At 50.3% G+C, this 23,990-nt stretch overlaps 2 protein-coding genes across 2 annotated transcripts in view; one reads left to right on the forward strand and one right to left on the reverse strand.

The window, feature by feature from the left end:
* Window positions 1–23,990, forward strand: part of LOC131397039 (MHC class I-like protein MILL2) — a 313,559-nt gene that overhangs the window by 166,227 nt on the left and 123,342 nt on the right. The window lies entirely within an intron of this gene.
* LOC131397044 (peptidoglycan recognition protein 1-like) lies at window positions 13,868–17,639 on the reverse strand. The gene is made up of 3 exons (XM_058529664.1): window positions 17,359–17,639; window positions 14,651–14,772; window positions 13,868–14,100 (listed from the first exon to the last, which is right to left on the reverse strand). The coding sequence occupies exons 1-3, from the start codon at window positions 17,637–17,639 to the stop codon at window positions 14,003–14,005; spliced, it is 501 nt and encodes a 166-aa protein (XP_058385647.1). The 3' UTR covers window positions 13,868–14,002.

Here is a 23,990-nt window from a genome sequence, read left to right on the forward strand (position 1 = left end):
TTGGGTGGAGTGCTCTGTATATGTCTACTAGGTCCATCTCGTCCAGTTTTTCATTTAAGTCTAATATTTCTTTATTAACTTTTTGTCTGGATGATCTATCCATTGCTGTAAGTGGGGTGTTAAGATCCCCTACTATTATTGTGTTGTTGTTGATTTCTCCTTTTAGGTTTGTTAATAGTTGTTTTATGTACATTGGTGCTCCTATGTTGGGTGCATATATATTTATAAGTGATATGTCTTCTTGATGGAGTGTCCCTTTTATCATTATATATTTCCCTTCTTTGTCTTTCTTAACCTGTTTTATCTTGAAGTCTACTTTGTCTGATATGAGTATGGCAACACCTGCTTTCTTTTGTTTGCCATTAGCTTGGAGTATTGTCTTCCATCCTTTCACTCTGAGCCTGTGCTTGTCTTTAGTGCTAAGATGTGTTTCCTGAAGGCAGCATATTGTTGGGTCTTGCTTTTTAATCCATCCTGCCACTCTGTATCTTTTGATTGGAGAGTTCAATCCATTTACATTTAGGGTAATTATTGAAATATGAGGGTTGAATGTTGCTGTTTTGTCACTTATTTTCTGGTTCTTTTGCATTTCCTTTGTTTCTTGTCCCATTTGTTTTGGACTGCCAATTCAGTTTGGTTGTTCTGTCTTATGATTCTTCTAGTTTTCTCTTTGTTTATCATATGTGGTTTTAATTTGATTATTTGTTTAGTGGTTACCTTGAGGTTTGGGCGAAAAATCTTCTGTATGAGATAGTCCATTATCTGATAGCCTCCTATTTCCTTATACTAAGTCAATTCAGTCACTTTCCTCTTCCCCTTCTAAGTTGCTCTTGTTATACCTTATTCTATCTTGTGTTGTGGCTGTGTGTTTACAGTGATGAGGTTAAATTTATTTTTGGTGAATTTCTTCCTTTGATCTTTGAGTTTAGTATTTAAGTGGTTGCTAACCTATTCCGGTAAAGATCTACTATTTCTCTGATTTTGTCTACCTACTTTTCTCCTTACTCCAAGCTTTGTGTTCCCTTTCTATTCTTGTTTTCAGGCCTGAGGGCCTTCTTGAGTATTTCTTGTAGTGGCGGTCTCGTGGCCATGAACTCCCTTAGCTTTTGTTTATCTGGGAGAGTTACTATTTCTCCATCATATTTGAAGGATATTTTTGCTGGATAGAGTATTCTTGGCTGAAAGTTTTTGTCTTTTAGTATTTTGAATATATCATTCCAGTCTCTTCTAGCCTGAAAAGTTTCTGTTGAGAAATCCGCTGAGAGCCTGATGGGAGTTCCTTTGTACGTTATTTTTTGTTTTTGTCTAGCTGCCCTTAATATTGTTTCTTTGTCGTTGACCCTGGCTAGCCTTACCACTAGGTGTCGTGGTGAAGGCCTTTGTCTGTTAATATATATAGGAGTCCTGTTGGCTTCGCTTACTGGTATTTCCTGCTCCTTCCCCAGATTTGGGAAATTTTCAGCTATTATTTCCTTGAATAGGCTCTCTGTTCCTCTTTCCCTCTCCTCTCCCTCAGGAATACCTATAATTCTTATGTTACATTTTCTAATAGAGTCCGATATTTCTCGGAGTCTTTCTTCATTTCTTTTTAGTCTTAGTTCTCTCTCTTCTTCCATCTGGAGTATATCTGTATTCCTATCCTCTAAAGTACTAATTCTTTCCTCCATATTGTCAGCTCTGTTCTTTAAAGATTCCAGATTCTCCTTTATCTCCTCCATTGTGTTCTTCATCTCCATCAGCCCTGATAGGTTTTTCTTTATGATTTCAATCTCTTTTGTGAAGAAACTCCTAATCTCATTTAATTGTTTGTCTGTGTTGTCTCGTATTTCGTTGAGTGTTTTTATGATAGCTATTTTGAAATCTCTGTCATTTAGTTTATGGATTTCTGTGTCTTCGGGGTTGATTTCTGGTTGCTTGTCATTTTGTTTCTGGTCTGGTGATTTCATATATTTTTGCATTGTGGTTCCTGTGTTGGTTTTGGTTTTCCTCATCCTGGAAGTCTCTGGTTGCACTTTCCACCTGCCGCCACTGTGTGGTGGTGAAGGGCTGTGTAGTCTAAGCCCCCTGCGCTCTGCCCCAGTTTTTCTGCTGCGATCCGCAGTTTTGTTTTGTTTTGTTTTGTTTCTTTTCCCCACTGCGATCCACGGGTCCAGTCCAATTTATTCAGGTCTGCCTCGGACCGCTAGATCTGGTCGAGCTGCAGACTCCGGGTTGTGGGGAGGGGGGAGCTCTCTCTTTTGCCCTCTGGGTCCCTGACGTGGGAGGCTTCTCGTTTGCCCCTCTTTATCCGCTCTCTGGGTTGCTCAGATGTTGATGGTAGCCCTGTGGCTCCTCTGAGCCCTCTGTGCGGGAGTTTCCCACTGGTTGAGAGCGCCCGAAGAGCTACAGTTTCCCGCCGAGGGCCGCCCCTCCCCCCTCTCTGGGAGCCGCGCGGACCGGATCGCTGATCTGATGGGGAGGGAGCGGAGTTCTCCTTACCTCTCCCCACTTCCTCTGGGGGCCCAGCACGTTCCGCTCTCAGATGTGCGGCAGTGTGGATCCCTCCGCTCCAGCTTTTGACTGTCTGGGATTCCGTTGTTTGTCTGTGGCTGTTACTTTTGTTGTATTTTGTGGGGGAAGAATTCACGGGAAAGCTCACTCCGCCATGATGCTGACGTCCTCATCGTGTAGTTTATTGTCCAAACCACAATCCTTAAGAGTGAAGGACGGGGCTATTGATAATTATGCTGGGTCATTAGGTGTAGAGGGGACTGTCCCAAATATTCCAGGATGTATAATTGCCCTGTTTAAAGATAAAGAAAGGGCTATTGAAGCAAGCCCCATTGCCGAGTGGTTAAATTTCCACGCGCTCCACTTTGGTGGCCCAGGTTCGCAGGTTTGGATCCCAGGTGGGGACCTACTCCACTCACCAGTCATGCTGTGGAGGTGAACATATGAAAAAATAGAGGAGGATTGGTGACAGATATTAGCTCAGGGAGACTCTTCCTCCGCAAACAAAAAAAAGAAAGATCTATCAGTTTTTCCCTCTTGTTCACCATTATATCACCTGTATAGCACATAGTTGGTGATAAATACATCTGAATATCACATATTGGGCCACCCTCAGTTTTTCCACCTGTGACATGGACTTAAGGACCATCCCTCCCTCATAGGGCTGTTGTAGGCAGGAGGGCTGCCCCTCATTTGCATCTTCCTGGACAAGAGTACAGACGGAGGCCTAGATACACTATCGCTAAATATTTAAAACTTATACATCAAAGTAAAAGCTTCTAAACAAAATGTGATTTACCCTCTTTGTAAGAACGCCTTCAAAAGACAAAATAGAAACGTGTGCAAAGCAACGCTCCACACCAATAGACTGTGGAATACGCCATTTCAAGTGGGTTTCCTTTTCTGCAGAGACCATGGTGCACCCTGGGCAGTTCTGCAGAGACCATGGTGCACCCTGGGCAGTTAGGGTGTGAGGAGGAGAGAGCGAAGCTTTCTCCCACTTTTGCTGAATCCATCCCTCTTTCAGTGATTTGGGAAACTCAGGTGATAAATATTCATTTTTCCTTCCTCTTTATTGGGAGAGGGGACTGCTCTCCCACTGCTCCTCCCCCATCCCCCTCCAGGACGTCCTATAGGGGTCTCCTCCCTCACCTGGGTTAACTCAGGCAACCTCAGTTCACAAGATGCTCCCACCTCCCATCCTGCCGCCAAGACCCTTTTAATTTCCTCAGAGGAACCAGAGGCTGGAAGACCCTGTTGGAATTTAGGATTCTCGGACACCTTGGAATTCTGCCCAGGAATATGGAGGCTTCCGGAGAGCAGGGCCCAGGCTCCCAACTCGCAGCCCACCTCTCTGCTTTTGTAAGTCCCCTCCCCCCATCCCACCACGGGGCCTCCTGTGCACCCCACTTGCTTGGCCCAGCTCTACCTACAGCCTCGGAGACAGGGTCCCCCTCTGGTTTAGGGGTGCACGCCTGACCCCTTGCATCACTGACTCATGGCAGAGGCCCATGAAGGTTCTTGAAGGAGGCTAGGGCTGCCTGATCAGGGAATTCTGGGTCTTGAAGTCGGGGCGCGTGTCCAGAAGTGGGGACACATCTTGCCCCTGGGGATTCCTTGCCCTGTGGGGAGAAGCTCCGGCCAGAGTCTAAGGGCAGCTATTTCCATCCCATATAATTCATGGAGCACCTACTGTGTGCCCCACCTACCTGTTGTAGGTGCTGGGGATTCAGCCCTGAACAAAACAGAAGTTCCTGCACCCACATTCTAGTAGGGAAGACAGGCAGAAAATAAAGAAACTAATGACTATTTTAAAAAACAGATATACTACGTGTCACGTGGGTGACGCGATTAGTGTGGTGCCTGCCAGGTACCAGGTGCCCGGGGAGCATCGTCATCACTTTGACCTTGGGGTTGGTCTTGGCGCTGGGAAAAGATGCGCCACCCTTCTCCGCGGTTCCCTCTTTCCGCCGCCAGAGGGCGCGCCGTCCCCGCTGTCCTCACCACTCTCCGCAGGCTTTTCCCTGAATATTATAGCCACGGGGCGGCCTCAGCCTCGCGGGGGTCCTATTCTGTGATTTTCCTGGGGGCCTGCCTCTCCCGGGGAGTGGTTTGCTCCTAATAACGGTAATAGCAGCTGTAATATGAAGAACGAAGAGCCAAGGGCTCCTGAGTTTATGTTGATGTCGAAGATCACGCAGCACTTTATCCCTCTGATCTGAGTCTATAGGCACAAGTAGCCAGAGAGACAGAAGCTGTCACTGCAGAGGGACCCGCGCGAGCAAAGGCGTGGAGAAGAGAAGAGGCAGGAGAATGCTGTGGAACTACAACTAAGGTTGACGTTGCTGGGGTGTAAAAAACTAGGGCGTGTGTGTGGAGCCAGGTCGGCAGACCAGGAGCATGCTGGGACTCGTCAGGCACAGTGAGGGTCTGACTTCACGCTGTGGGCTCTGGGGAGACACAGAAGAGCATAGAAGGATGGGAGGGCTGTGAGCCACTTTGTATTTTAGAGATCATCCTGAGAGCAGAGAGAAAGAGGGAGTAGGAAATAGCCGACACTCCTAGAGGGTGCCTATAACCATGAAGCTTCTGGAAGCCAGTTTTCAACCATGAGGGAAGCCACAATTAGTGTGGTCAACACTCCAGGAGACAGAGAAGATGTAGAAAGAAACTTAGTCCGTGGTAACATTGCTGAGCCACTGGAACCAGCCTCACGGAAGACCAGCCCTCTTACCAAGTTATTCTGCCCTTTGACACTCTGGAAATGAGATTGATTTTTACTATTTTCCTATTTTGACCTCCCAATTCATTACGAATGTTCATGTATCTTTGAAAGGCTGTATAATATAATTCTTGTGATTGGCTGAAAAATGGTTGCCCCAAAGATATCCACATCCTAATCCTTGGAACCTGTGCATGTTAGTTCAGATGGCAACACAGCAGCTCCAGAAAGGGGATTTGCAGATGTGATTACGTGAAGGACCTTGAGATGGGAAGATGATCCTGGATCACCCAGGTCGGCCCTAAGTACAATCACATGTATCCTTCTGAGGGAAGCAGAGGGATATTGACTACAGGCAGGAGAGAAGGCGATGTGAAGACAGAGGCAGAGACTGGAGTGAGCCAGCCACAAGCCAAGGACGCCAGCAGCCACCAGAAGCCAGAATAGACAGGAACAAATTCTCCCCGAGAGCCTCCAGGGAAAGTGTTGTCCTGCCAGAACCTTGATTTTAGACTTCTGGCCTCCAGAACTGTGAGGGAGTAAATTTCTGTTGTTTTAAGTCATTAACTTTGTGGTAATTAAGTTAATTAAGTACTTCAAGCTTAAGACTAAGAATGTCCAACTAGAATGAGGAGAAAATAAGTCCAACTAGATGTTGTTTACAAGAGACGTAATTTAAATATTAGCACCTGGAAACATCAGAATTGATGGGATGGAAGAATACATACCACACACACCCTAACCGAATAAAGCCGGTGTAGTTATATTCGTATCAGAGAAGAATTTAAGGCAAGAAGAATGACCTGGAATTAAAGGAGATTTTCACTATGGACGGAAGAGTCAATCCGACAGGAAGATGTCACAATGCTAAATCTGTACACCCAACAGCATAGTTTTAAAATATCTAAAGCAATAAAATGAGAGAATTTGAGGGAGAAACAGATAAATCTACTGTCATAGTGGGAGACTTTCCCTCTCAATAGCTGAGAGAAAAGCCGCACTAATTAGAAAGGATACTGAAGATATAAACAACATAATTAAAAAATGACCTCATTGATGTATCTAGAACAGTGGACCACCAGGGACAAAATTCTTTTCAAATACATGTGGAATTCTTACCAAAATCAACCTTACCTTAGGCCACAAAGAAGTCCTCAAAAGCTTCGAAAGATTAAAGTCACTTATAGTCCTATGTTCTCTGACCATAACAGAATTAAGATATAAATCAATAACAAAAATAAATCGGGAAAATCCACAATTGCATGGAAATTAAATAATACATTACTAAAGAATCCATAGGTCTGAAATCTAGAAAATGTTTTGAACTGAGTGAAAAGGACTATATGACGCATAAAAACATGTGGGATACGCCTAAAGCAGTGCTTAGGAGAAATTTAATAGCTTTAAATGCACGTATTAGAAAGGCAAAAATTGATTATTTATGCTCCCATCTCAAGAAGGTCGAAAAAGAGGACCAAATTAAACCTAAGGGTCTTAGTTATCTATTGCTGGATGACAATTAGAGGCTTAAAACAACACACATTTATTATCTGCAGTTTCCTTGTGCCAGGAATCTGTGTATAAATTCCCGGGGTCTCGACTCAGAGTCTCTCGCGAGACTGAGTCGAGGTCCCAGAGAGAAATACCTTCCGTGAGCCCAGCTTGGGATCTGAGTGTTTCTCAGACCTTCCTACGGATGTGCTTGCTTCACACTTCTTGTTCTCTTTTGGGGAGCAACCTTAAGATTGCATGCCTTCTCTGGATCCTGCAAAGCCAGGCTGGGTGCTGGCAGCCCCCCTTCTGCTCCCCAGGGCGGTGCTGTGTGCTGAAGTTCCTGTCTTTTCTCCAGGATCCTGCAGAGCTGGGTTGGCGTTCTGCGCATGCTCACTAGCCTTCTGCAAAGGCTCGCTCTCCCGCCCTTGGGGGCGTGCACAGGGGGCCAGCCTGGGGGTGGGCTTGTGTGTGGGAGGTGCGCGAATGTCGGGGGTGCTGTGGGCCAGTTGGGGGCCCCGCAGGTTAGGTGTCCTCAGTGGCTCAAGGGTAGCCTTCTGATGGCGTCTGCAGACGGTCGGTAGGATCCGCCTCCTTTTAATGCATTCCGTGCGGAGCCCTGGCTGCTGTTCTCGCAGCGCCCACCCTCCCCACTTGTGCAGATCCTGACTCCGTAGATTAGATGAGGTGGGAGAGAAACGGGCCTCCTCGGCAGCGTCCCGCTCAGCTGGAGAGCCGGGCGCTCCCCGCACACTCACTTTCCCCGGGAGAGATCACGGGCCTGGAAGGTCTCTCTCGCGCTGAGCTGCGCGCCTTAGGGGAGGGGCGACTCGGTAAAGTGAAATGTTCCTCCCAACCTCGTCAGTGCTTCCACTCTCAGATTTGTTTTTTGCTCCAATGGAGTCTTGGAACTTTTCTGCTGGATTCCTCGACTCCCGAGAAGGCCCCTCATCCACAAGTGATTGTCATGTCAACCTACAAAAACAGAAACTGGTTTAAGAGAGAAAGCATTTATTTCGGACCAAAGAATTGCAATCCAAGAACCACAGATTCAGGGAGAAACCCAAATAGCGTCCCAATTACAGGAGAGGGGTCAGGGTTTTTATGGGAAAAAGAGAGGAAGACGAGGTGGGTTGTATTGAGGAAGAGTTCGTGGGTGCTGGATGAGGTGAGGCTAGACTTGTCCTTCATTGATTGGGTAGCAATCGGGTCATCAGCAAAGTCCTGTTCCACCAGTCCCTACAGACAGGATATTCTTGTCCTCACTGACTTCTTGGAATAATGGCCGTTTGGTCCAGTTTGGAAGATAAAGGAAACAAGAGGTGCAGGCAGTTCCTCTGAAATGGCGGTTCCAGCTCTATTTTAATATGGCTCCACTCATGTCAGCTTTCATAGTCAAAGTCGGTGTCTTTGGGGGTAGACGGTAGAAAATTCTTATGCTGCCATGTTGATAACCTTGTTACTCCCTATCTTTCCCCAAATTTCCCGTTTTCATAAGGATAAGAGTCATATTGGATCAGAGCCCACACAAATGACCTTATCTTTTTTTACAAAAACACTTTTATTTAGATGTAATTGATATACAAAACTAATGACCTCATCTTAACTTGATCATTAGCAAAGACCTTGTTTCCAAATAAGGTCACATTCACAGATATTGGGGGTCAGGACTTCAACATTTTTAGGAGGGACACAATTCAACCCATGACAATGCCTCCCCACTTGTGACACGTTTTCAGGTGACAGTGTTGCTGTTCCAGTCTGATCTGCTGACTTTGCCAACCACACGGTGGCTTTTGAAACTGTTTTGAACTGACAACGAAGCACTTTTTATTGCAAACATCACTCAACAATGGACTGATAATCAAGGCTGACCTTCAGTGTTCCCCGTGATCCACAGGCGTATGGTATTGTTCAGTGCTGAAACAGCCTTCCAAAATCATGGCTAAAAGATTTCCAACACACCTCCCCCACCTCCTCCTATTCTCTACACCTGAGTGAGACAGTTTGGTCACTGAATGCAGCAGTCCCCAGAAAGGGGTCATGTCCCCTTGACCACTTCCTGGACAATGATCAGGATGAAGATGGTGGGGGATTATGGGCTGTAGAGTTTGGGTGTCCCCAAGACCTCCCTCAGGCTGGATAATTTGCCAGAAGGACTCACAGAATTCACTGAAAGCTGTCATACTCATGGTTACAGTTTATTACAGAGAAAGGAAACAGATTAAAATCAGCCAAGGGGAGAGGCATGTGGGGCAGAGCCCAGGAGAGACCAAGCGGGAGCCTCCAGTTGTCTCTCCCCGCGGAGCCGTGTACAGTGCTAATTCTTCCAGCAAGGATGTGTGACAACATTCATGGAGTATTTTCAACCAGCTCACCTGAGCCTTGGTGTCCAGAGTGTTTACTGAGGCCTGGTCACCCAGACATGATTGACAGCCTGTGTGGCTGACCTCAGCCTTCAGACCCTCTGGAGGTGGAGCAGATATCACTTGGCCCAGAGCCACCAGCTAAATCATTGTTCACATAGACTGTCTGTCCTGGCCTAAGGCCGCCAGGTAAACAAAGACATTCTTATCAGGCAGGGCACTCCAAAGGCTTAAAGATTATTACAGAAAAAGAAAAATCACAGACCAATGTCCCTCATGAATATAGATGCAAAAGCTCCTAACAAAGTGTGAACAAATAGACTCCAACAGTGTTACCAGGACCAAATAAGGGTTAACCCAGCAGCACAGGTGTGCTTAACCTTCAAAAATGAAAGAGTGCAGCCAGCTGTCCATGCCTTGCGTCTGAGAACAGCCCGCAGCTCTCAGGAGGAGGGGCAGGTTTTCATTTCCACCATGGCTGTCAGTTCCAGTTGCTTGAACATCATACCTGCCTAGCAATGAAACCGAGCAGGAAGAGGGTGAAAATCTTCCCTGGGCTAGAAGAAGAGAGCAAAAACTTTGAGATGAGCTTTGCTAACTGCAGCTGCGCGTATTCAGCATAATCACCTCTTGTGTAAAACTAACCAGGGCTTTCTGTCCCTCCTTAGTATACGAGTGAACTGTCTTTCCCAGGAAATCAAGGTCCAGACGTCAAGATTCAGCCTCACAAGGCCAAACGCAGGCTGAAGATGACAACTAACCAGAAAAGTCCAGACAGTCAAGGGAAGAGAAATTCCGTCTTCAAAGCCAAAGGCAGGCTGCTGGGAAGGTGCCAACCACCACAGCCATATGCTCTCCCTCCCCTATCTAAAACCCCAGCACATGCTCTCCCTCGAAACCTTTAAAACCCCTTGCCTCTCAACTTTCGAGGAGTTGGGACAAATTTGAGAGCTCTTGTCTCCTGGCTGACATCACCCAAAATACAAACTCTTTCCTTGCCATAAGCCTGGCGTTGCAGTTTCATTCGACCCCTCTTGTGTGGCAGGTAAAGAACGTGGGTGTGTATCCGGTAACAGCAACAGTATCCTCATTCCTAAAGGGATTAATGTGCAGCTCTGACAGAAGATGGAAATTAAGTGGAGGTCAAATAACTTGCCAACTACAGTTGATTGTTCATAGTTCCTGAGCAGACAGATGTTGAAGAGTGGACTTCCCGGGAGGAAGATGCACCCACAGTGTAGAGATTGAAGGAGGGAATGGCAATGTGGCCACACAATAAAAACACAACAAAATACACAACTGGAACCTGACAATTTTAAGGACATGAGAACAACCAGAAGGAAAACTCAGAAAATCAGTATTGAGAAGAGTGAAGCATCAAATTTTCACTAGTAAATTGGTAGCCCTGATTTCTCTAGTAAATGAGCAGCTACACAAGATATGCTTTTTATTCATCAGTCTCCAGAATTAGGTGACAGAGATACCTGGCAGGGACCTACAGATGCTGGGGAGAAGGTGTGGCCTGGCAAGCAGAAGTTCTGAAGCAGCAGAAAAGAGCAGACAGAGAACAGAGAGCAGCAGAGAACAAAGCAAGAAAATGGGAAAGAAAGCACATCAGGAAGGAAGAAGGAACAATCGATATCCACGCAAAACTTGCATAACACATGTTCTTCCAACGTCATAGCGTCAGTAGGAGAGAGCTGAGCCCCACAACCCAAACATCCGTACGTATTTAAGAGTGTGTTTAGAATGCACACCTTGATTTTAATACATTCATCAGGCCATCCAGGATCCCCCAAAGTACCTTGAACTCTTAGGGATCGAGACTCAGAAGAACAAAAGACGAATAAGACAATATTTTCTTCAACATGCTGTAAATATAAGACAATTGTTTGCGGGAGTGAAACTATTATAAGTGGAATATGCCGGTATCTCTTCAAGCTAGTGTTTCCAGCTAAATAAATGGCTTTAAATACTTGTATGGAGGCGAAAAATACTGCCATCTATTATGCTTTCCGTCCATGTGCATAATGAGCAAATAAATCATTTAAAATACTGCTTGTTTCCGTGATTATGGAGGGGCCTAAGGGGCTGCGTGGGACATAGGGAAGGACTGGGATGCGCAGTTGGAATCGGTGGGCGGGGTCTGTGGGGTGATGGGCGGGGCTTGAGGCGGCATGAGGAGCTGGGCCTGGAGATGGGGACCAGAAAGGGGCGGGGCCTGAGGGTCTAGTTGAGCGAGAGGGCGGGATCCGGCAGGTGGGAGATCCGGTTGATGTCAGCTGGCATTTATGGGGGTGGGTGGAGGAAACTTGGGAAGGGTTTCAGGGAGCTGGCGGAGACCTCAGGAAGAAGGGTCCGGGGAAGGGGGTGTGTTAGGATGTGGGGAGGTGACTGACGGGTTCTTTTGGGGGCTCTGTGGGGCTCCGAGAGGGGCGGGGCCTGGGAGAAGGTGTCTGTGAGGGTCGAGCGCCAGGGCGTGAATGTCTGGGAGTTGATGGGGGATGGACCTGAAGGTTCGGGGATGGTTGGATCCGGGAAGAGGCTTGGGATAGGAGCCGTCCTGCCGGCGGGAAACCGACAATGGGTCCTGGGCTCCAGGAGACGGACTCCGCCGGTGGTGCCGCCCGCGGCGCGGGAGGATCGGGCCTCGTCGTCCCGGGAGCGCTCCAGGTCGCGTGGCCGCGGCGCCGCCCGCTCCTCCTCCCGGGACGGCGGCCGCGGAGGCCGGGGTCGAGGCCGCGCTGCCCGCCCCTCGCCCTCGCCCACAGGTTGTGCCGGCCCCCCCGCCCGTGGAGGAGGGGGCGCGGACTAGGACTGTGGGGGCGTGACCCTGTGACCCCGCCTCCTCTGCTCTCCACCCCCGCCCCGCCCTAGGTGGTCGCGTGCCCGGTTTCGACCCCACAGCCTTTGTGAAAGCGAAGGAGAAGCAGCAGAGAGAGATCAAGATGAAGTGAGCGCCCACTTCCCCTTGTCCTGCCCACATCCCCGCCCCTTCACCTGGCCCCCTGACCTGTGCCCTGGTCTATCCCCGTTTCCCACCTGTGTCCATCACCTGTCACCTGCTCCATCTCCCCCCTTCCCCCTACCTGCTCCCGCTTCTCACCTGACCTTCGCCTCCTCTCCTGACACCCCCCCAGCTTGGTCTATGACTCCCCGTGCTTTTCCGTACTTAGGCCGTGTGACCTCAGGCGGGTCGCCGGCCCTGGCTGGGACCCCCAGGGGCGCAGCATCGCCCTTCCCCACATTAGTTGGGCGCACAGGCGGGCGTCTCCCTCCCGCTCCCCAGGCCGCAGCAGCAGCGGAACCGACTGGGCAGCGGAGGAAGCGGGGACGGTCCGTCGAACTCCTGGTCTCGCCAGACCCGGCCCCGCGCTGCTGTGACCGGCCGAGGGGACGCGGCCAACCGCTGCCGGAACCGCAACTCCTCGGGTAGCTGGGCTGGAGCGCAGGGGGCGGGCGGGCGGGCCGGCGGGGGCGGGAGGCTCACCCGGTCCTCTCCCCCTAGTGGACAGTTTCCGCAGCCGCTGCTCGTCCGACAGCTCCTGCAGCGAGTTGGAGGATCTCTCGGAATCCCTCCCGAGAGGGTAGAGCTTGGGCTGGGGGATGGACCGCCTCCAAACGGGTGTCTGGGGAGACTGGAAACAGTCTTTTGCAGGGAAAGTGGGTTCTGGAGGCTGGAGGCTTGAAACCACGGAGGAGGGCGAGATGGGAGGTGCCCAAGACCCCCACTGGGCCTTGATTCCTCCCTCCCCCAGCGCTGGTGGCTGTGGGAAGCCTCCCAGCCCCCCCACCTGGAGTGGGTCCAACAGGGTGAGCGTCCTTCCTCAGGCCTTGGAGGAGGTGGGGCACCGTGAAACCACCAGAGGACGCTGTCCCTCTCTCCCATGGGTCCATTCTGGGCGTCAGGGTACAGAGGCGGCACTGAAATGCCTCTGGACTCAGAGTGTTTGAGAACCTTGGAGGGGAGGGGGTATGATGGTGGCAGGGCCAGAGGACGCTGGGCAGAGCACCTGCTCCCGCCTCCAATTGCCACGTCCTAAAACCTGGCTCCCCTTCCTGTCATCTGTGTGACTCAAGGTGGTTACTTAGCCTCTCTGGACCTCGGTTTCTTTATCAGTTAAATGGGGATGGTTACAGTAGTCGCCTCAGAGAGTTCTGCTGAAGACGCAAGGAGGATATTTTGCATAGAATAAGTGCCCCTTAGGTGTCAGCCTTTGTTTTTTCTGGGGTCCTTAGGTTCAGAATTTCTGGTATGATTTAGGGGGCAGGAATAGAGGGAGGGTACCTGACCCCCTTCCTGCCTCCCCCAGCAGCAGAAGTCCAGCCACGTGGAACGCGACTGCCATCAGAGACACCTGGCCAGTTCGGGGGGCTGGGTCTCCATCAAAGGTGAGCCTGGGACTCCTCATCTCCCCCTCACCTGCCCCAGAGCTGGCTGGGATGGCACCCAGCGCAGCTGGTTGGGCCCCTGCGCTCCCCATGGCTCCAGGCCTCCCCCATCCCCCCACACCCGCTCTGCTCCCACAGAGTACGGCTCCGACCACCAGGCGGCCGACGTGGCGGAAATAGATGTTCGCCTGAAGGCCCTGCAGGAGTACATGAACCGCCTGGACACGCGGTCGTGAGCCCAGAGAGGGAAACCGTCCCTCCATCCCCCGTCCCCCGGGATTCTGCGTGGGGGGCGGGGCCGGTGCGTCCTTCCAGCATGTTCCTTCCTGGGAGATTGGGGTCTTGTGGGAGGCAGGGAGAGAGGGGAGGCTGCTGGTAGGACACAGGGTCGCAGTGAGTGCACCTTTATTGGAGGGGAGGAAGAGGGGTTTCCGACTGGGTGGGGGAGATGCCCAGGGCCTCAGTCCCTGTAGTGTGGCCAAGTCTGGATGATTCTGTAGAGCTGGTCACCTGGAGAGAGCGTCTGTTGCACATCCCGGTGTCATTTGACCTCGTAGTCGCGCCTCAGGGCTCCCTGGGCCACGCCACAGGCCAGCAGACTCTGGGCCGCCCTGAGGGCTCGCTGCCGGGGCGCTCGCTCTGGGGGAGGCAGAGGCAGGAGTGAGGCTGGGGTGCCCTGGAGGGCAGAGGTCGTATGTGGCAGGGGTTTCCATGGTGCCCTCCCAGCTGGCCTGCTGGGGCCCAGAACCGGCTCTGCCACTCCCTGGCAGTGACTCCACCTCCCTGTGCCTCAGTTTCCTCACTGTGAAAGGAGAGACTCATGGCACCTGCCCACAGGGCTGTGGGATGATAACATGAGTTCCTTTCAGCCAATGTCGGCTGTCAAGATTCTCACTGATTCCCCTTCACCTGCCCCTAGACCTCCTGTTCCTACCCACTGCCATTTATCCAGCAATTCATAGGTGCCATGGACTCGCCTAAGAACTTGATACAGAAGAACTAGTTCACCAGAACTGTGTGGTTGAAAATGGTCATTGTCCAAAGGAGGAAATGAGGCTCAGAAAAGCAGAGTCACTGCCCGAGGTCACAGAGCTTGTAGGCGGCAGAGCCTCTGAATCACCACACACCACACCCTGCAGTCCCCCAGACCCCATGTCGCCCCTGTCCCAACAGCTGGACACTCACTTACCCATGTAGTTACCCATGAAGCTGATGCCGATTGACTTGGGGTTCCAGGTGGGACCTGAGTGGGCGCCGTGGGTGTTCCAGCCCCGGCCCTCATACACAAGCCCGTCTTCTCCAATCAGGAAGCTGTGGAGGGTGGGGGGTTGATGAGTGAGGGAGGGCTTCCTGGGGGAGGCTCCCTCTCCCTCCTCCACTCACCCTGCCCCTGTTCCTGCCACTCACACACAATCCTCCCAACACCCTCCCTCTTCTTCCCTGATCTTCCACAATAATAGCAATGACAGTGGCCCCTGCCATGTGCCAAGCACAGCTCTACGTGCACATTTTCCCTCTTCACAGCAACCCTGTGAGTCACTACTGCCTCTATTCTGTAGATGATCAGAGAGGAGCAGACACCTGCCCAGAGCCACACAGTGGGTCAGAGGCAGAGCCAGGATTTTCACCCAGGTCCCTGTGACTCCCACCCACATGGTCTGATCTTGCTCTCTCCTGCCTCCCTGGAGGATCTGTCCCACTCTTGATTTGATGAGTCCTCGCATGCAGTCCTCTGAGGGAGCACTGCTATCATCTCTGCTTTAAGCTGAGGAAGCAGAGACTTAGAAAGAGAGGTGATTCACCCAAGGTCATGCCCCGGGGACCCCTGCCTCTCAGACTCTCCACCAAGAAGCACTTCTGCCCTCACCCCAGCCTGCTTCCTGCTTCCTGCTCTGTGCTGGGTACCCTGAGTGACAGGATGGGGACTCAAGGGCTGGCACCACAACCAGACCGGATCCTGGAGCCCCAGCATCTGCCAATCTTGGCAGCAGATCCTTAAGACTCCCTCATCCAACACGTCTAGATGGAGCGAGTCTGACTGGGCACATTGAATTGACCAGGGGGTCAGCTTCTGGAGCTGCAGTGTCTGCCTCCTCAGCCCTCTGGCTCACAGCTCACCAATGACGCACAGAACGTTGGGACTTTCCAACCTTGGGTCCTGAATCTGCCACTTAGGAAGCCAGACGCTCAGAATCCGGCTCTGAAGAGACTAGGAATACCATAGCGATGCCGGCCCCAGGACTGGGTGGTTATGGCCGGGCCGCAGCCCCAGCCCCTGGAAGGCAAGTGGTGCTCCCTGTGCATTTGTCACACGGAGGCATCTGACTGAAACCTCAGCCACCACCAGGGGGGTACAGTCAGGAGCCCATTGTACAGGGGAAGAAACTGAGGCTCAGAGAGAGAACGCGACGTGACAAGGAAGGGGGATTCAGAACGTTTGAATCACACTCTGAATCCTAAAATCTGAGAGGCCAACTTCTCTGCTTCTGTAAGAGGATTCAGGCCAGAGGCTGTGGACCAGGCTCTGGTCTTCTGACTTCATGGAAACTCCTAGATGGAGCACCCGCCTCTTGGAAACAAAATCTGGAAGTTGGAGCCTTTGAATTGTAAGATCTTGAGCCTGAAGAGCTGGGGACACCCTTGGAGGCATCTAGATTTCTCTCAGTGAGGTCCTCAGATTCCCCGGCCTCCCCCAGCCCCCCTGAAGCAGTCTCTAAGAGAGGGACTTGGTGACCTGCATCTCCAGGAAGTCGATGCTGGTGCTTCCCGAGGTCTGAAAACCTGTGGGGTTCAAATGCTCTCTCGCTGTGGAAACCCGTGTGCTGGAGCCCAGCCTGTTACCATGGGCAGGGTGCTGGCGGGCGTGGGCCCCAGAGTCAGATCTGAGTGTCCCCGATCCTGTTTCTGCCCTTGCCCTCTCGAGTCTGTCCGCCTCACAGCAGCCAGAGGGAGCTCCTTACACTAAGCAGGCTCCCGTCCCTCCCGTGGCTCCCGTCCTCCTCGGAGCAGAGCCACTGTCGTCACTGGGGCCCATAGGCCCTGTGCCCTCCGTCCCCTCCTCCTCATTTCCTCATTCCTCCCAGCCACCTCCAGCCACCCCGACCTCTGTCCTTCAGGGTGACACGCTCACTCGGCCTCAGAGCCTTTACCCCGCTGTACCCCCAGCTCACTCACTCTTCTCTCAGCTCCCCTGTCCCAGAGCCATCTCAGCCACTCTTCCTTTTTATTGTCACTTCTGTCACCGTGTGAATTCATCTGGGTGACTTTGCTTGTTTCTCCCTGCTGGTCTTTAAATCCCCCTGGGCTACACTCCGTCCGTTCAAGGCTGTGTCCTTATCCTAGCATCCGGTACACGGCCTGACACATAGCAGGTGCCTAATGGCCATGGTCCATGCATTTTGGGGCTCTGACTACGTGCCGGGCAGTGTCCTAAGAGCCTGGCCTGTACTGGCTGGTTAGTGACCAGGTGGGCACCATCCCGTTGACTGTGCAGAGGAGGAAGAAGAGACTGAAGCTGAGCGGGTGAGTCACCTGCCCCGGGTCTCGGCCACCGTGAGCAGAGCTGGGACAGGAGCCCCGCCCCATGCTTCCCCAGCCTGTGTCTGCCTCCTAACAAAGCACAGACTTTCTGAGGGGACCCCAGGGTTGAGGACACCGTGGTGCGTGTCGGCAAAGTCTGTCCCTTCCCCAGGGCGCAGAGCTTGGACCTCAGCCCTTTCCCCTCGTCCTGGCATCTTTGTGCTGCCTGCACTCGCCCAGCCCTCCGTGGTGACCTTGGAGATCCCAAGATGCCCAAGGTGTCAGCCAGGCGGCTCAGAACCAGGTCCCACTGCCCCCCAGGCCTGCGCACCTTTCCCTCCTCCAGCCCCAGCTCCACCTGTGCCCCTCTGCACTCACTTGTAGCCCACGTCGCACCAGCCCAGGTTCTGCACGTGGTAGCTCTGCACGTTCTGAACCTGCCTCACGCACGAGGCGGGGGTGTTGCAGGGGCTTCCCGCCGTGTGTGACACCACCACGTATTGCGCGGGCAGGTTCAGGTGCCGTTCGCACGTGGATGCCAGGGCCTCCCACTCTCTCCGGGGCACGATGGGGCCGCATGAGGTCAAGTCTTCTTGAGCCGCTCCGAGCCTGGGGAGGGTGAGGAGGGTCCAGGCGAGCAGCGCGCAGGGGCGGGACATGGCGGGCATGGGTTACAGGGATGTCTAGGAGCTCGTGGTTGGCTGGGGCACCTTTATATGCTGGGGCAAAGCGGCCGGGAAGGCCTTGCTTCATGAAGGCAGGACGTCCTGGGCAGCTTACAGGGATCCCAGACTCTGCTTCCTTCCCTGGCAGGGCTGCAACAGGATGCGGTGTGGTGGATCCGGGTGAGGTGGGTGGGGGGAGCCCCTGACAAAGCCAGAGGGATGCAGAAGGGCACACAGGCCCCTGGGCGCTTCACCCTGTGGTTCCTGGAAGACCCAGGGCCTGGATCCCTGCCTCGCTTTGTCTGTCAGTGCAGCGTTGGGCAACTCAACAGGAACTTAACACCAGAGAAGCGCCCAGGGCCTCATCTCCCTCCTCCCAGAGGAATGGAGGTAACAAAGACTCTCACTTTTTAAACACTGCTCCCAGGTCTACAAGCAATGTCCTTAACCCTTTCAGCAAACTGAAGAGGGGAGTACTGGGAAGCCCATCTCACAGTTGAGGTGACTGAGACCTGGAGAGGATGTTACATTCTGAGACACAGAAGATAGCAGAGTCTGGTGGTCCAGAGCCCAGATCAGAGCCAGGCTGCCTGGGATTTATTTCTGGCCACACTCTCGTGTTGAGCTCAGGCAGGTGACCTAACCATTCTGTGCCTTTTTTCTCCACTGCAAAATGGGGGGATAATGTAAAGTCCCTAATTCCTAGGGTGGACGTGGGATAAAATGGGTTGACAAGGGTGGAACCCTTAGATGTCTGGCTCCTACGGCCCCAGAAGCGCCACTGGGACTGGAGCTCACATCTGCCCTTGGTAGTAAGCCGCGTGCTTACATGGGGCCATTGGCAGCTCCACTGTGCACAGGAGGGAACCTGACCTCCAGAGAGGAGCAGCCATTTGCCCAGGACCACTCAGTGGCTGGGGATCAGCTGTTGGGGAAGAAGGCTTTCCTGGGGCCTCTGCCCTGCCCAGGTCCCCGTTCCCACTCCCTCCCAGAGCGCCTGGTGAGTTCAGGGCCGACTGCCTGGGTTGTTCTTCCTCCTTTCCTTACTTTAGTGGATTTAAAAAATTACAGAAGAAACACATGCCAGCTGTAAGTAGTTGAATTGTTAGGAATGTTAATCACCTGTGTCCCTCCAGCTCCGCCCACCCGAGGTCCCCAATGAGACCAGTGTGGGGTGTTTCTCCCACCATATTCCCCATGCTCAGGTGGATCATGCTTACACTCATGATGTCATTGAATAGCGCACCAGGCAGCTCTAAGCCCTTTCCATTTATTATCTCGTCACCTGCTCCCAACAGGTTTGTGAGATGGATGTTATTATTAACCTCCTTTCACAGTCACAGATACTGAGGCCCAGAGTATCTGGGCCTATGTGGATTACCACATCCAGTGAGAAGATGGTAATGTCAGGGTTTAGCCACAGGCTTCCTGGCTCCAGAGGTGAAGTTCTAAACCATATTCTGCTTCCTATAATCATACATAAAGGCATATTTTTTAAAATCAATAAAATGAAAACCATGCACATTAGTTTGCTTTTTGTCACCTAATATTTCAAAGGCATCTCTCCTGTGCATCTCTCCAGGTCAATACATCGAATTCTCATTTATTCTTCATAATAGTTGCATAATATTTCATGGTATAGGTTCACCATTTTGACAGAATCTTTTCTTTTTTGAAGGTTTCCAGTCCCCCCTCTCAATGCTGCACAAAATTATTATCGAACATACAGCCCTACACACTGGAGCATTTATAAATTATAAATATGGACTTTCCAGGTCAAAGAGCATACACACTTAATAGATAGTACCAGATTGTTTTCCCCAAAAGGCTGTTAACAATTGACACTTCCGCCAGTAATGTGTTGGAGCTTCACTCACCCCAGAAGTGGGTGTTCTCACTTCTTAAATGGATGGATATAAAGTGACATCTTTTTGTAATGTTAATTGGCATTTTTATGACCACTCAGGAGATTGAGTATTTTTCTAAGTTTGCTGCGATTTGGATTTGTCGTCTTCATCTGCATTGCCTATTTTTAAAATAAATTGTGTTGTTTGCCTTTTTGTTATCAATTTGCAAAACGAAGAAAAGATTTCCATAACTGGGATTGTTGACTTGTTGGGTATGTACATTTTGTGTCTAAGTTCTGTTTTAAAGCATGAGAAGAAGAACAGATGTGTAGAAACATAGAAATGTACTTTTTATATCGTTAATAGAATAGAATTTATAGTTAAGAGAATTAATAGAGTGGAGGGCTCTATGAATTTTAACACTGTGAATATACCATGAATCCAGCACCCAGATCAGGAAACAGAGCTACATTTTAAATTTTAGTAGATATTGCCAAATACTATTCCAGAAAAGTGTTAGTATTTCTTTTCCCCAGTAATGTGATCAGTTTTAAAATGCTTTACCAATCTTAGGAATGGTCCCTCATTATTGTTCTATTAGTATTTCCTTGAACATCAGACCACTGATCGTCTTTTTACATATTTATGGCTGTTTGCACTCTTCTTCTGTGAACAGTCTGTTCATCTTTTAATCATTTTCCCATTGGGTTGTTGTATATGGGAGATATTAACCCTATGTCTGTCAAATGTGCTGCAAATGTTTTCCTCTAGTCCATTAAACATTTTTTAATTGTTTCTATGTTTCCTGTCTTGCCTTAAGAAGTCTTTCCACAACACGATTATAAAAGTTTTTCTATTAAAAAAAATGTTATCTTGTGTTTTACTTTCAGTCCTTTACCTCTGTGGGAATTTATAATAGCTATGGTGTGAGGTAGGGGTCTAACTTTGTCTCCAAATGGCTCACCATTTGTCCCAGCCCCATTTACTAAATAGTTAGACCTGGTTTTAAATTGCAGCCCTGCCACTTATTAGCTGGATGACCTTGGGCATTTGGGCAGCGTTTGACACAGTTGATCAATTCCTTCTTCTCGAAATGCTCACTTCCTTTAGGTTCTGTTTCATAAGACTGTCTTGATTTTCCTTCTGCTTCTCTGGCTGGTTTTTTGTTTTCCCTTTCAGATCATTCTTCCCTCCTTGACCATTATGCCACACTTTTTCTGCAAGGTGATCTTATCCAGAACATGGCTTCAGCCACCACTGAAATGTGAGTGATTTCCAGATTTTTCTGTCCATCCCGGAGCTCTCAGCTGAATTCTGGATCTGCGTATCCACCTGTCAACCTGGAATCTCCAAATCGATGTCCCACAAGCCCCTCAAATGCAAGATTTCCAAAATGGCTCATGCTTTGCTCCTCCAAAATCTGCCCCCTTCCAGGACCCGTGTCAGGGAACGATATGATCGTCTTCCAGTTACAGAAGCCAGACATCTGAGCACCATCCTTGACCCACCCCACTCTCTCCCCAAAATGGCACCAAAACCACGCCCAGCTCATAGCAGGTGCTCAGTCTTTACTTAATGATTGAATGAACATCCAACCCACCCCCAAGTCAGGTTGCTGTTACCATCTAAACATCTTATGACTGAGACCACTCCTCTCTATTTCTGCTCTCTGCACTCTGGTCCAGTCACCATCTCCTCGCACCTGGATGTTGCTCCCACCTCCTCAGTGACCTCTCAGCATGCATCCTGGTCTCTGAGATGCCAAAGCTCAGATCTCATCAGGTCTTTCCTGAAGTTCACCCTACATCGTGAGTCACGTTTTTCCACAGCTTCTCAAGACTCTTAGGATGAGTCCAAGCTCCTCACCGTGGCCACCAGCACGGGCTGCCTCCACCCTGGCTCACTGGCTCGCCTGGCTCACTCCTGAGACCCTCTTCCTGAGTCCCCAGCCACCCCGCCCCTCTTGCTGCCCTTGAAGACGCTTTGACTTACCTGACCCCAGGGGACTTTGGATACACTCTGTAAGGTTTTCAGTAGAGGTACATAAAGAAATTCAGAAACTTTGTACCTTCTCTTGAAGATTACAAAACAGTCAGCTAGCCTTTTGTAAAAAGACAGAGATATTTACACATCAGATTCCTCAATGATACTAAGAATATAATCATTAGCCAGGTGTGGTGAGGTCTTCCCTTGTTACAATATTATTTATTATGTATCTTGCCAGCCTAATATGGAGACGTGCCCTCGTGAGAATTTCCTGCAACTTCAATCTGTAATTGTCATATTGCCTTTAATCCTGAGACTGTATTACTTGTGTACTTTTTGGATAGGAGGAAATTAGATTTGCTCCCTGTATGTTTTGGGAAGTTGAATTTTTGACTCCCTTTATTTGGTCTTGTTATAATTAATTCAGCCAGTATTAAAAAAAAAAACCCAGATTCTCTTGCAATTAGGAAAAAACACCTGTTTTCTTTGTTATATCAACAATGATACATGTCAGACTAATGGTGATTGTAGCAAGGACAAGTTTAAAACACAATGCAAAATCTTGATTTTTTTTCCTTGACGTTCCCAAATCTGGAATGCTCATCCTCCTCACTGACCCCATCCTAATTGTCACTTACTATTCCTTCAGTGTCACCTTCTCAGAGTGACATCTCATTCTGATATTCCGATTAGGACAAATCCCACTATTTTCTTTCCCCACACCATTTCCTCTCCTTCTTCGTATTTATCACAACTGCGATTATGAACTTACCTGTGTTATTCTTTGATGAATTTCTGTCTCTCCTACTATACATTGAGGTCTATAAGTAGGCTCATTGTATAATTTATTGGCCAAGCCATGACCCCTGAGACTGAAAGACGGGGCTATTAATAGTTATGTTGGGTCAATAGGCATACGTAGAACTGACCCAGATAATCCAGATTGTATAATTGCCCTGTTTGAACATAGGGAAGGGGCTATCCTAGCACGTAGCTGCTGATAAATCCATGTGACTATCACATATTGACTCACCTTCAGTTTCTCCATCTGTGAAATGGACTTGAGGGCAGTCCCTCCCCCATCAGGCTGTTGTAAGCATGTAAGGTTACTCCCCCCCATACTACACTCTTGGAACCAACTCATTATTTGCAGCCCAAATTAGGGGAGTGGGGAGTTATGCTCCCGTTCCTTGAAGGTGCTGTACCTACATAAATTTTTTGGAATTCTTCTGCATTGGAGATTTGTCTCTTCTTCCCCAATTATTTATTCATACCACTATGGACTCATGGAAACTTATTTTAAGCTTTGGGGTATAATCCAATACTACTTTATTTTTGGTCAAGTTGTTCCCCCCTTGGCCACTGGGAGTCTTCTAGTTGGCTCCTGTGTCCCTCTGACATATCATGATCATGTGGGGTTTGTATTATTATTGTAATGATCATTTTTAGCACGTCCTTATTTTCTGGCACTGTGAGATGCTCCAGGGGCATCCTGTGTATTTACAGGCCCAGACCTAGAAGCTGCCATTGTTCCAAGGAGCCTGCAGCTTTCTTCTTTTACACCTGTTTTCCTTTTCAATTTATTCTGTGGTGCTAATTCTCCCTCGATCTGAGAAAAAATTAGGTCACATCTCATGGACTTTTCTGGTCACTTTTACTTAATAAATATCCTTGTGTGGCCAATTTACAATGTTCAGAAAGATGTAAAAGTGAAAACAACAATCTTGATTTAAAGTTACATTTTCATTGTCTTCCCTGAAGACAGGATAAGGGGCGCCGTTATTGGCCCACCCAGCACTTCTGTCTACGCATCTTCCCGAGTCCGCTGACCTCCTGTCTGTGCCTGGCGCACAGGGAGGGAGGACAGAGGGCAGTCGAGTTCTTCTCTGACTCGTAACGTCACAGTGCTCTACCACGGACACCACGCACATTACAAATACTAAAGCTGATTCCCCCAAGGGTGCCTTTGGCTTCTCCAGAGACACAGACGCTGGGGAGCTCTCATTTGAGCGTCTCTTGATGAGGCAGCTGTATCTCAGCTCCCGTCTGGGTATTTACATTCTCATCCTCTGTGAAGGGTTCCAGCCAAAGGCCAGCTGCAGCTGAGCAGGCGGGAGGCGCAGGCGCAGCAGACAGGCCGCGGCCGTTCACGGAGGGGCGGGGTCTGCAAAGTGCGCCCCGGGGCCTGGAGACCCCGGGCCTGGCTGGGACCCACGTGTGTGACTTGGGATCTCGGTCTGGCCGCGGGGGTGCACGCTGGCGCCAACCCATGAGGATAAAGCACCTGAGTGACCTGCCCGGGGGCAAAACCAGGGGCGCTGCGGGGGCGCGACTCTCCGGGCTCCGCTTTCCAGACGCGGGACTTGGAGGCTGGACGCCCGAGGAGGCGGCGGCGGCGACTTGACGTGGCTCCGGGGCCGCCGACAGAAACCATGAAAGAGGATCCCACTCCCATGAAAGGGGCCGCCTCAGCAGCGTCCCAAGTGTCCAGGGCGCCCAGTACTGGCAACAG

Source organism: Diceros bicornis, chromosome 34, assembly GCF_020826845.1.
Source record: "Diceros bicornis minor isolate mBicDic1 chromosome 34, mDicBic1.mat.cur, whole genome shotgun sequence".
In the NCBI taxonomy this organism is placed as follows: Eukaryota; Metazoa; Chordata; class Mammalia; order Perissodactyla; family Rhinocerotidae; genus Diceros; species Diceros bicornis.